This window comes from Rhizopus delemar, genomic scaffold, assembly GCF_000149305.1.
Source record: "Rhizopus delemar RA 99-880 supercont3.19 genomic scaffold, whole genome shotgun sequence".
NCBI lineage: Eukaryota > Fungi > Mucoromycota > Mucoromycetes > Mucorales > Rhizopodaceae > Rhizopus > Rhizopus delemar.
Genome location: NW_027137845.1, coordinates 570,987 through 583,341, shown reverse-complemented (window position 1 = coordinate 583,341; position 12,355 = coordinate 570,987). Strand labels below are relative to the sequence as shown.

Below are 12,355 nucleotides of genomic sequence, written 5' to 3'. Positions count from 1 at the left end.
GTAATGATTTCTTTTTTAACAATTAAGATTGTCTTAAATAAAGTTCAGTCTCAAAAAGTATTCTCTTGGTTTTATTGCTATTTCTCAATTACTTTACCAGAACATAGCAAAAGCAAAGCAGCATTTGTCTATAACAATTATTAGCTAGTATGTATATATAATAAAAGTAACGGTACCTTTCTTTAGATAGACCATGGGAAAAAACTAGTTAAGCATTACCAACAAGTAAAAAAGAAGCAGCATATATCTATAATAATTATTAGCTATGAAGGCTATGTAGTAAAAGTAATAGTAGTTTGCTTTAGATGGACCAGGGAGAAAAAAGACCATTTAAACCATAAAGTAAGCAACAAATACGGTTTTACTAAAGTACAAGTACCATTAGAACAGGAATGAAATATATATAATATTAAGATCTTACCTTTTATAAAGAAGAGAAGAAGAAGGGAAAAAAAAAAAAAAAAAAAAAAAAAAAAAAAGTGCTTTTTTTGTAGCCTTATTACTTTAAACATAGTCTTTTATTTAAGATCCAATTGAGCGCAAAAATATTATAATAAAAATCCGCCCTGACCAGATCAATCCTTTAGGATGTTCATGTTTAGAAAAAAACCTCTTTTGGGTACAAGAGTAAAAAATGTGAAAGGGGAGGAATGAGTGGAGTTATCAAAGAAAAACTAAAGGAATTGGCTTAACCATATAAGAAGCTTTTGACCATGGGGGTATTTGACAGGGATCATTTGTCATGGTGTAGCTGATCTAATTCATGCAGTATGGAACATATAATCGGCTATTGCTGTTACCAGATGAGAGCAGAACTTTGGGGAATCGAAGGACGTAGAGGAAGCATATTCAAAAGAAATGATAGTGGATCCTGGACAGTTTCAGGCATAAACAAGCGTCGGTGCATATCAAGGCAGTTGATAGCATGGTTCTTAGAGAGCTGTTGCATAGGGTGTTTTGGACATGGTCTTGGCTTGCCATCAGGAAGCCAGCCTAGTCGCCAGCGTATACAGCGGCTACGCTCTGACTTGGACATGGGTAACCAGAGTATAGGATCTATGGAGATCGATCGACGGCAGTTAGAAAACTGCTTGGAAGTTCTGTTGCAGAAATCGTCGTTTAGCAGCCTTGAATGAGCGGGTATTTGGTTCGTCCGTAGTAAATAACGCCATTTTCCAAAGGGAAGTCCGAGAGAGAAGGTACCATTGATGCCCTTTGGTACACTGGACGTAAGGTAGTAGGCGGTGAAGCAGTGCATCTTCAGGTAAATATAGAGAACGAAAGAGGAACTGCGCTTGTAGTATACTGACTCGTTCCGACATGAGGGGCAACTTGGACATGTGAAGCATAACCTTAGTTAGCCTTATTTTACCAATGTTACACTTATTCACTATCTGAACATATTATAAGTCAAACAGTTACTTTTCATGTAATTTACATTTAATGATATCCCAAAGGATAGCTTATACATTGCTCGAACAATTTTTATTATTTGAGTGCAATATTTTTAACATGGAGGGTATTCCTTTTTCCTTTTTGCTTTTACCTGAAATAAAAAAAAAGTCTGTATCTTAACAAACTACTGCTTTTTTTTTCTCCCTTGTTTTGATTCATAAAGTACACTAGATGCCAAAGGCATAAAAGATAAAAAAGAAAGCTCAAACACTGGTCAAATGTAAGTTTATAAAAAAAAATAACAACCAAGTCTAATGTCGGTTTTCTTTTCTTTTCTTTTCTTTTCTTTTCTTTTTATATTAGGAATTCCTAATGGGACACATTCGGATGACGAACATGAGTCTTATGAGCAAAGTTATTCTTTCCAATACGATAAAACTATAAGAATATCAAACTTATATTATTGCTTATTGCTGAAAAGTTCTTTTTGGTAAAGAAAGTTGTCATTGCTAACATCTCTAATGGCTAATGGCAAATTACACCCATGTGCAAACATAAAGTAAGTAATGAACAAGTATAAGCTTAAAATATACATTCTTTTAGATTATCTGTCATAAAAAACAATAAAGCAATCTATTTACTTGAAAAGCAAAAACAGTGTATTTGTATCTGTTAATTATAACTGCCTTGTAACAAAACGTTAGCAGAACTTTACTTTTTTTTTTTATTTTTTTTTTTCCAATTCATTCAATGAAAAGGTCTCATTCGTTTTGCAATTACTAGGCGAATCAAGTTAGTATCCAAATGTCCACTTTCGATCTGAAATCCCAACAATGCATATATGTACATATATATTAAATGTAATCTGAGACGCTTACAAGTAGTGTTTGTGTACACAAACAAGCATGCACAATCAAACTCAAAGACGTGTCATGCCAAATCATCTCCAAGTATCCTGTCGCTTAAACAATTTTCCGAAATAAATAGTGCACATCCAGATTTTTTTTATTGCCCAGAAAATTTTATTTATCCTCCTCTTCGCAGATAATGGAGCTTCCCATTCCAAGCCAAATCGTTATTCATGACTATAGAGCTGACAATAAATCGTCTACTGAACCCGAAAGCTTAAAGATATTACAGTGGAACGTTGAAAGAAATTATGGTTTGAACTTACACTGAATTATCCATTTCTCTCTGAACATAACCTAAAACAATCTATTATAGAGTCAGAAGAAATCATAAGAGTAATTAGAGACTTGGATCCGGATGTTATTATGCTTCAAGAAGTAGACATACTTTGTAAGCGATCAGGGAACCGTGACCACATGCAAGAATTATGCAAAGCGCTCAAGTTGAAGGGCGGATTTGTTTGTGAATTTCAAGAAATTGATAGCCCCATTCGAGCTTTACGTGATGCTGTAGGGTTAAAAAGAGATATACTATGTAGATAATGAACGTAACAATACTAAGCCTATCTAAACTAAAGGGAGGAGGCGTTCACGGTAATGCTATCTTATCAAAGCATGACATTGACTTTAGAGTCCTTGAGCATCGAAAAGAGGCATACAGTTGGAATAAACATGGAAAATGGCTTAAAGAGCCTAGGGTTGGAAAGTAAATTTTATTGATAGGATTCATCTGCATATTGAGACACTGAGCTGACTGATTTATCATAGACGATATACATTAGTCGGAACAGTAAAGGCACAGTCGTTACCCCCTATTGTTTGCTACTGTGTTCATTTGGAGGTATCTGGAAAAGAAAGAAAAAGAAGAGGTTGAAATACTAAATGACTACTAGGTATTCACAGGCATTATTAATCGTGTACACAATTTTGCCGATATATTTGAAGATGCATCAAAGAATGCAAAAGAATTCCCACATCAAATCATTGGCGGTGATTTGAATACCATGGCTCACTCTATAGCTCGCTTTTCTCTAAAATATGCACGTGATAGATATAGATTGATGTCTGTAGGAGATACAGAGAGCAACTGGTTTGATAGACATGTTATGGCAATTTATAGAGACCCTCAGCATGAATATAATCTTCGTTTGGCAGGTGCTGGATTCCCGTTTTCAACATTACCCGTTCGTCTTATTCGAGTTATATGGCGAATGATTGGTTCCTGGATATTTGAGCTTGTCAGTGGGTTCGATCTTGAGACGTTAAAGAGAGCACGTAATCCTGGATTTTACGATCCTTGGGACCCCAATGAAGTAACTTTACGAAACCCAAATTATTTTGGGCTGTTTTCTGCTAAATTAGACTGGACCATGGTGAGATGCATGGATGTGCGTCAGAAATGGATCGGAAACAGAGACTTTAGCGCTAGCGATCACGCTTATTTGATGTTAAAAGTTAAGCCCGATGACCCAGAAAAAACTGAGCAAATTCAAAAAGTATGGAAAGCTCGCCGACAACAATGGCAACCTAATGGATTTGCACCTTATAGACGAACAGCTATCGGTACAACCATCCTGGCCTTAATTGTAACACTGCTTTCACAGTGCCTAGTCTACATGTATAAGCAACTCTAAAAGATAACTGGCAATCCTTTGCCTGATTTGCTTGTAGATTATTTAACAAACCTTTAATATAATCGTTTACAAAACGTTGTTTAGGACTGTATAAAATATCAACTTTATATCTGTGAACTTTATGTTCTTAGTTTATTTAATATATTTTTTTTATAAATAAATAATTTTACTCTAGTTAACAAAAAGAAATATGTCGCACTTCTAACAGCGAAGAAACAAATTGACAAGTTATAATAGATCAAGTCTGCCTCTTTGAATGGAACAGAACTACTGTATAGCATTATGTGCTGGGTTAGCTACTCATCAAACATGAAACACCAATAGGCGCGCCAAATGTGTGCTTTTGAGAAAAGAAAAGGTGAATATCAAAATGGTTAAACATCTCCAGCCATATTAACCATTTAAAAAGGTAGCATACATACAAATGCTACAAAACCTGTACTGCTGTCGAACACAAATTTGCAGTTTGGGAAAGAGAGTCATTCCAGCTTTCTTTAATGGCTTATCCCGTGTGCATTCTGCTGCAATATATCCACTCTTGTGACAATTCCAATAAACCTGGATGACTTTTTCTTTAGGCAATCAAAGACAGAGCGTCCCTTTTGATGTTAGTATCAGCATTAAGGCGACATGTTGCTCAACACGACATGAAAAATTTGTCATCTGAGTGATAATTTCATACCTGTAATAAGCTTCTTCATATCGGCTTCTATTTGAGTTTGCTGGTTTTCTGGAGAGAGCGTTCATATTAATAAGCGTTTCGATTCGATCATACTGAATAGCCTTATCCGCAACATGCAAACTATCCTGTGAGCTGCTATCATTAATTAAATAAATATCTGTGTCAGCAACACACTAAATAAGGTTCACTGTAAATCGTATCAAAAGAATAAAGAAATAAAAAGACAGGTATTAAAAAAGGCATAAAACGTGGTAAGCATTCTCAAAAATAATTCTCTATCATCTTGATTAGATTATATGAATTGTCTAAGATGGAAAATTAGAATAGTCTCAATTACAGTAGTCGCTCTATTTAAGAGTGGCCAAAATTTTTGGAATATCCACCCTTAAATATAACATACCCTTAAATCGAAATTCGTAGCTGTTAAAAAATTGAAATTACTTAATATGTGTTGTAGCTATATTATAGACATGTTTGTACAGCATGTTTCCATATAGGCCACTGTCGGTTGGTATAGATTTGGTAATTGTGTAAGGACATTAGCAAATCAAAGCTTGCTTTTAAGACTTGATCAAAGTTGCTGGAAGGATAATATACGAGTTGTAGACTCAAAATAATTTTGATGAGAATAAATATATGACATAACAAAATTTATTTTCTTTGTTTAGATTGTATATAAAAAAATGTCTAATAATAAACGTGTACGTCTTTCTTTCTCAAAAATTGAGCTTTTGGATCAAAGTGCTACTAGCCAGTTTAATGAAACAGAATTAGGTGAATGGGCTATGAAGGAGTTCAATTTAGATCAACCACTTACCCAACAGACTATATCAAACATTCTCAAAAATGCTGAAACGCCATATAGTAATATTAATGTTGTCAATAATGGCAAAAGTCTAACAACAACACGCTATCCTCAACTTGATGAAGTAGTAAAGTTTGTTGCAGACATGAAGAATAGCAATCTGCCAGTCAATCGAGACTCAATTCTTCGATATATAAGACCTATTGCTTGAGTAAAGTATAGAATCCTTGAAAATGAAATTTATTTTCTTCTGGATGGCTCACTAAACTTTTTAAGCGAATTGGAGTAAAATACAGGCTAATGTATGGTGAAAGTGCCTCGGTAGACATCGCTTCTGAAAACATCCAGAACGAATTGAGGAAGATAGAAGAACTTCTTGGGCCATATGATCCTGTAGATATCATGAACTTTGATGAAACAGGCTTATATTACCAGCAACCACCAAGAAGAACCATACGTTCCAAGTCGCTTGATGGTCTAAAAATAGTAAAACCTGTCTGACAGTTGGGTTGTTCTGTAACGCGGATGGGACTTACAAAGGGCAACCAATTGTTATCGCACAACATAAGAGCTAATTTGTTATCTATGGCTGCAATTGGAAAAAAGACATGAAATTGAATACCATTATTTTACTAATGCTTGGATGACAACATACGTGAGAAAGTTAAATGTTGCCTTTGGAAGACAGAATAGAAAAATTGCTCTTCTTTTGGGTAATGCATCCGTTCATAAAATAAGAATTCAGCTCAACAATATTAAATTGATATTTCTCCTAGCAAACACGACTAGCAAGCTACAGGCTCTTGATGCAGGTAGCCTATTATTTGTTTATAAAATGCTATATAAACTGTCTTTTTTTTTTTTTTACAGCTTTCTCATTAATATTTTGTATACACAGGAATCATTGACAACTTTAAAGTACACTTCCGAGCCCAGTAGTACGACCGTGCTTTATGTCTGTATATCAGTAAAAAGATGGATAATCCGAATGTTTACAAAATGGATTAAGCTCAGGCTATGTTTTTTCTAGATAATGAATGGCTCAAAGTAAAACCAGAAACAATAAATGGAATACTCCCCGATCTCCCCAGAAACTTTGACAACAAAGTTACTGATGTTAGCCAGTTGAACCTTGAAGCAGTTGAAAGCGAGATGATAGTATGTTATACATGTACTATTAATAATGAAGAAACGGCAGAAGGCAACATAGATGAAACAGAAGAAAATGATAACACAGAGCAAGATGAGCAGCGTGTCGATATAGTAGAGTGTAAAAAACGGTTGAGAGAAGCCTATGAAACTATTCTCATGTACAAAGTTCCTTTGGACGACCTTGATCGTAAATTACATCATCGAATTCGAATGAAATCGACTGACTCTTGTGCTGAATTAAATAAGTCAAAAGAGCAAACATATTTTCGATCTTATTTTACAAAGGTAAAAAATTTATTGTTAGAGTACTCCAAAAAACTATTTATAAAAATTTTTCTATTTAGTGATAAAAAATATTTAAGTTGCACCCTTAAATAGAATAGTGGTAGAGTGGTATTTATGCTGAGGACCTATGCCGTTCTTTAGAAATACACCCATAAATCAGACACCCTTAAATAGAGTGGCTACTGTATGAACACAAATTTTCCCAGGCCTTAGGCGGCTTGATATATGAAGCTGATGCGTGTACCTATGGATGAAGTTGCCAATGAAACTGAATTGTATTCTCGGTTCATTGATCCCTTTCTCACTGGTTTGTTTGATGATCCTGATCAAGGAATTTGTTTACGGTGGATCAATGACGCAACTCTGGAAGCCAAAGCATATGCAGATTTTACGATAAATCGACCGGATTTATGTATTACCAAGTGCTGCGGTGTAAAATGGAAGTCAAGCCTGGCAAACGGTGAGGCCAAACCTGCTAACAGTGAAAAGGATCGCTTTGCATTATGCAATGACTTGTTGAAAGTGGCTGTTTTTTGCAAAGACGGCTTGGACCACCAATTGATGCAAGGGATGCTTGCAATTCAAATCATCGGTCGAACTATAAAATTCTATCTCCTAATACTGCCAGCCAAGGGCTTATATGTGATGCTTGAATTAGCAACGATCAAGATCCCAGACTCACTGCAAGGTTTACTAAGGTTTGTACCTGAACTACCGAACGTCCTGAAAATCCTTGATGTTTTTCATCGAGTTTGTGTACCTGTCATTGATGTTGCGAGTGCCAAGAATCGCTATACGCCAACTTTACCGCGTCAAAAATTCGACCAACTCTTCACCATATCCAAAGATCGCAAGAAACCGTGTCATTTAAAGATTCGGCGCAATTGATTGCCTTCGTTACCTTGATTTTTTTTTCACTTCCTCTTCTCGATCTCGCTCGCTCTCACATTGTTCCTTTCGCATGTTTATTACTACGTTTGTTTATGATCAGTGACAATTTCATATTTTCATCCATCTGATGTGCCGCCCAACTTTATAAATCCAAACCGTATTTGTATTCATGAATACTCAATAAAAATGAACGAGAAAAAATAAAATGGGGAAAAGGCTTTTTTCTGAATAAGCTGTAGCTTTACCTGCATTACTTTATGCCTTACCTGCCTTACTTCTAATTGAAACATCCGGCTATTTACATATATATATATATATATTTACCATGGATTAATTTGCTTGACCTATATTAAAAAGTAAATGAATAAAGATAGTGCCTACCTGATTCTGCTTATCTGATTGTTGTCATTGTCAGTGGTCATTACATGGGCTCTCTGTTTCGACATTTATCCCAACACTTGTAAGAATGCGAAACGAAACCTCTGAAATGCCTTTTTTCCACACTTTCGCAAACTTCCGCAATTCTTTTTGATAGAGTGTCTTCCTGCAAAAATCTATGGCGTTTTACCTTATTCTTTGCCACTGCCCAGAATTGTTCTATTGGATTGAGTTTGGGAGAATAAGTAGGAAGATACACACATGTATATCCTCGATACTCAATATACTTCCTTATGTTTTCATGCGTGTGAATGGGTGCATTATCCATGATTATATAATGGCCTTTCATATGCGGATGTTTATCCATTTCATCGAGAGTCAATTTTAAGAAACTAATGTAATGGCCTGTTACAATTCCTGAACTTATATATCCGTCAGCTTTTCTCTTCTTCGCAGGCCTTGGTTTTTTTACAGCAACCGTAATCAAACCTGCTGCTGAGATGGCACCCAGTATAGACGTTGTATTTGCTCTCGTTATAGGTCGGGTAACAATAGCACGAGTACCCTTTCTGGACCAAGCTCTTGAACGTTTCATATTGATGTTAAAAGCAGACTCGTCAAGAAACACGCAATTCGTCAGGAAATTCATGTCTGTATTTTCCCATTTGCAAACCCAATTGTATCGTTCATCAATCTTTGCTGGACTGTTTCTTTCAATAGAGTGGAAATCTGCTTTTTTCAACGAAAGGTTGCATTCACTTCTCATAAAGTTATAAACAGTGCTGCGAGAAATTTTAAGATCATGAAATTGCTTCAACAGATGCCCGGTCACTTCAACGACAGAAGCAGATGGATTAGCATCAATGAAGTTGACAACAGTCATTTTATGATCTTCTGTCAAGATACATTTTCGACCTACTTTTTAATACTGTCAAAAATGCTATCAGGGGACATATTATACTGCTTAACCCATCTGTACGCTGTTCGAATGTGAATACCTAACTGCTTCGCTGCAGCTGATGCGTTCATACACTTTTCAATCTTCAGATCGAAAAACCGAGCTTTATCCTGGACAGTATAACCCACATAATCCCGTTTTACATCTGCCTCTTTCATACGAGTATCTTCATCTTTTGGCTTTTCTATAAACATTGGAGAAGTCAAGGAAGATTCGCTGGAGGATGCAGTTTTCATGTATTCACTATGAGTAGCAAGTGTTTCAACAATAAATTCATTCTCATCAACAATGTAATCCATGGGCTCAGGGCCACCATTCTCATCAACAACATTTCCATGTCCATCTTCGAATAGAAATATTATACTCATGTTAAATTGTAAAGTATTGAAAAACAAAAGAAATGCCTGAGTACCACCCGTATTTATACTTTTCCGTGCCAAGAATTACTATGACATGATTTCTAAGCAGATTCACAAAAACATGACATTCACCTGCAACGCTGAGGCGTCTTATTCACCAACGACGTCGAGAAAACTGGCGTAGGTTCTGTCATCAGATGGCAATTGGAGAGTACACAAAAGCTATTTCTAAACTCAGTCGTATCCGTAAACATCGCACCCTACGACCAACATTTTCTACACCTCAAGGTCCTCAGCATGCTGCAGACATAATGGCTTCACATCTAGAGAATATATTTTCGGGATAACTACTTAGGGAAGTATAAAGAAATAATATTCATAATCCAATTCTACCCTTTGAGATAGAGTGCCCAATTACTGCAGAGAATATACAAGAAACCATTAGAAACTTACCAACAAAGAAAGCACCCGGCGTAGACCACCTCCGGAATGAAATGCTACAACCTATGCAACATCTACTGGCATCGCTCCTTCTTTCGCTCTTCCGTTTATGCTGGATCTGGTCTTACACTCCACAATCTTGGCGTGTTGCTCAAGTTGTCCCAATATATAAAAAAGGCTCCGCTAACGAACCGAGTAACTACCGACCTATCAGTCTAACTTCTATCTTTAGAAAGATCTTGAAACGTTGCATACAATATAGCTTGCAAATTAACGGATACCCACTTGACATTGCACAAGGCGGTTTTAGAGAATCACGTGGTGCGATAGATCAAGCTCTTTGCCTTGCAGAAATCTGCCATATACTGCGTTTACATTATCATACCAAGCCCGTACTAGCCTTTCTGGATATAAAATTCGCCTATAATATTGTCGACAGGAACTATATATAGGAGATCTTACAGCCTTATATATCCCCTCCACTCCTAGGTCTTCTACGCAACTTGTTTGATGAAGTCCAGATAGAAGTGCTCCTCTCAAATGCAACTTCTAGGCGTTTCCATCCAAAGGCTGGAGTACTCCAAGGATCCATCCTCTTGCCCTACCTTTAGTCGGTATATATAAATCAACTTCCGGTATACCTACGCCATCAAGCTATAGAGGATGATACACCCCCATTATATTTAGCACCACTCTTGAATTGCTTACTTTACGCGGATGATGTGGTTTTGATAGCCAACAGAGCAACTATGGTTGACCTACTACGAAAATGCGAAGAACATAGTATACAAATAGGATACCGGTGGAATCCTTCAAAATGCGTCATTTTGGATAACCAACCACAGACAATAGAATATGCTATATATGACCAAGTTCTCCCGCAAGTGACAAATTTTACTTACCTAGGAATACCCTTCAAACCAGGCGGCCACCTTGATCCGGAGAAGCTTGTTCAAAGCAATATTTTCAAAGCCATGTATACGATGAATGTCCTATCTTCTATTGGGTTAAACCCATCTGGATTCTCCAAGCTCCTATGCTCTCGATTTTATGCTCAAATAGTTCGGCCACGAATGGAATATGGCATAGCTATCAACTGCTTCAATCATACTCAGCTGAAATCTTTAGAAGAGGCACAAGACAAATGCATATGTAAGTTCTACGGCGCGTCTAGAAAAACATCCACCAAGGCGACGCTCCATTTGGCTAAGTTACCCACAATGAGAGAAAGAGTAGCTATCCTGCAAGCCCAATTCCTCTTTCGTTCATTATCTTTACCTGAGGACACACTGCTGTATCGCTTAATGCCACATATACAGTACACAAGAGGCCATCAATGGTATAAACTATCAAAAATTGCTCTGTGGAAATTGATGCGCCAACAATAACCGACTTAGATACTCGAGGCTTTAGAGCAATAAAAAAGAAAAGCCTCCACTCTAACCTTGAAAAACAGATCCAAAGTAAGAACTCCAGACTACTATCCAGCTGTCGACCAATAATCACTCTCGACCCTATCTTGTGGCCACCAATGACTCATGAAGAAAGAAGTCGATGTATACGATGGCGCCTTAGTTAGTTGCCAGGTGGAGCTCCCAAACCCTCCCCTTACCATCCCAACAACAACCTGTCAAGACGTCACGCCATCAGCTACCTCAATATGCATCGCCGCCTCTGTATGCCTGAAGCAATAGCTGATCCTATATCTTTCCTTTTGAATATGCTTCCGACGCGCACATTTGTTCCCTCTAGTATTGCTTTGTCCTGGACCTGTCGATGGCCCGTTATATGTTCTATCCTCCATGAATTAGATTAACTACAACACTATACAGCCATCCCATGCAAGACACCTCATGGCCAAAAACTAATTGAATGGCTGAAACAATTTAACTAACTTTGTATGCTTCTCTATGCATCCTACTTTCCTTTCTCATTTTTTATCCTTAAACTCGAAGGGTTTTTTTTTTCTAAACATCAAACCTCCAAACGGATTGATCTGGTACGGGCGGACACTTATTTGTTTTATTTTTTAGCGCTCAATTGGACCTTTAATAAAATATAACATTTAAACAAAAACATGACATTAATTTTAATTGGCCTAAGGTATCATTTTTTAATTGACCTGTGGCATTAATTTTGATTGGCCTGTGTTATCGTTTTTCATTGGCTAATGACATTGATTTTGATTGGCTGTGACATTACTTTTTGGAAGCACTGAATATGTGTGCAAATATGGTATATCGTAAGTGTTGCGTGTCAGACAAGTAAAGCTACTTTAATGCATGAACGTATAATAGTAAGAGCAGAAACAGGGTATTTTATAAATAATATACACAAGGGGCTGTATACATGTAATTTTTCTTTTCAAAACAAAAGAAGAGCGATATTTTTCACACGTACATCTTTTTGTTGCTGGGTATAATTGTTTGTCATGACTGTAAGGAGTTTTAATTGAAACAGAGGGTAC

General features: G+C 36.6%; 7 protein-coding genes across 7 annotated transcripts; 5 read left to right on the top strand and 2 right to left on the bottom strand.

Moving 5' to 3' along the window:
• Positions 1-796: 796 nt before the first annotated feature.
• Positions 797-1,471, bottom strand: RO3G_16349 (uncharacterized protein; the record flags this gene model as incomplete). The annotated part of the gene is made up of 3 exons (XM_067670933.1): positions 797-1,258; positions 1,311-1,394; positions 1,439-1,471. The coding sequence occupies 3 exons, from the start codon at positions 1,469-1,471 to the stop codon at positions 797-799; spliced, it is 579 nt and encodes a 192-aa protein (XP_067527034.1).
• Positions 1,472-3,364: 1,893 nt separating this feature from the next.
• Positions 3,365-3,937, top strand: RO3G_16348 (uncharacterized protein; the record flags this gene model as incomplete). Its single annotated transcript, XM_067670932.1, has 1 exon — positions 3,365-3,937. One exon carries the CDS (start codon positions 3,365-3,367, stop codon positions 3,935-3,937), a length of 573 nt encoding a protein of 190 aa, XP_067527033.1.
• Positions 3,938-5,302: 1,365 nt separating this feature from the next.
• Positions 5,303-5,635, top strand: RO3G_16347 (uncharacterized protein; the record flags this gene model as incomplete). The annotated part of the gene is made up of 1 exon (XM_067670931.1): positions 5,303-5,635. One exon carries the CDS (start codon positions 5,303-5,305, stop codon positions 5,633-5,635), a length of 333 nt encoding a protein of 110 aa, XP_067527032.1.
• Positions 5,636-6,461: 826 nt separating this feature from the next.
• RO3G_16346 (uncharacterized protein) lies at positions 6,462-7,002 on the top strand (the record flags this gene model as incomplete). Its single annotated transcript, XM_067670930.1, has 3 exons — positions 6,462-6,471; positions 6,614-6,861; positions 6,955-7,002. 3 exons carry the CDS (start codon positions 6,462-6,464, stop codon positions 7,000-7,002), a joined length of 306 nt encoding a protein of 101 aa, XP_067527031.1.
• A 93-nt stretch (positions 7,003-7,095) lies between these two features.
• Positions 7,096-7,749, top strand: RO3G_16345 (uncharacterized protein; the record flags this gene model as incomplete). The annotated part of the gene is made up of 1 exon (XM_067670929.1): positions 7,096-7,749. One exon carries the CDS (start codon positions 7,096-7,098, stop codon positions 7,747-7,749), a length of 654 nt encoding a protein of 217 aa, XP_067527030.1.
• A 749-nt stretch (positions 7,750-8,498) lies between these two features.
• Positions 8,499-9,013, bottom strand: RO3G_16344 (uncharacterized protein; the record flags this gene model as incomplete). Its single annotated transcript, XM_067670928.1, has 2 exons — positions 8,499-8,522; positions 8,603-9,013. 2 exons carry the CDS (start codon positions 9,011-9,013, stop codon positions 8,499-8,501), a joined length of 435 nt encoding a protein of 144 aa, XP_067527029.1.
• Positions 9,014-10,862: 1,849 nt separating this feature from the next.
• On the top strand, positions 10,863-11,355 carry RO3G_16343 (uncharacterized protein; the record flags this gene model as incomplete). Its single annotated transcript, XM_067670927.1, has 2 exons — positions 10,863-11,040; positions 11,345-11,355. The coding sequence occupies 2 exons, from the start codon at positions 10,863-10,865 to the stop codon at positions 11,353-11,355; spliced, it is 189 nt and encodes a 62-aa protein (XP_067527028.1).
• Positions 11,356-12,355: the final 1,000 nt, after the last annotated feature.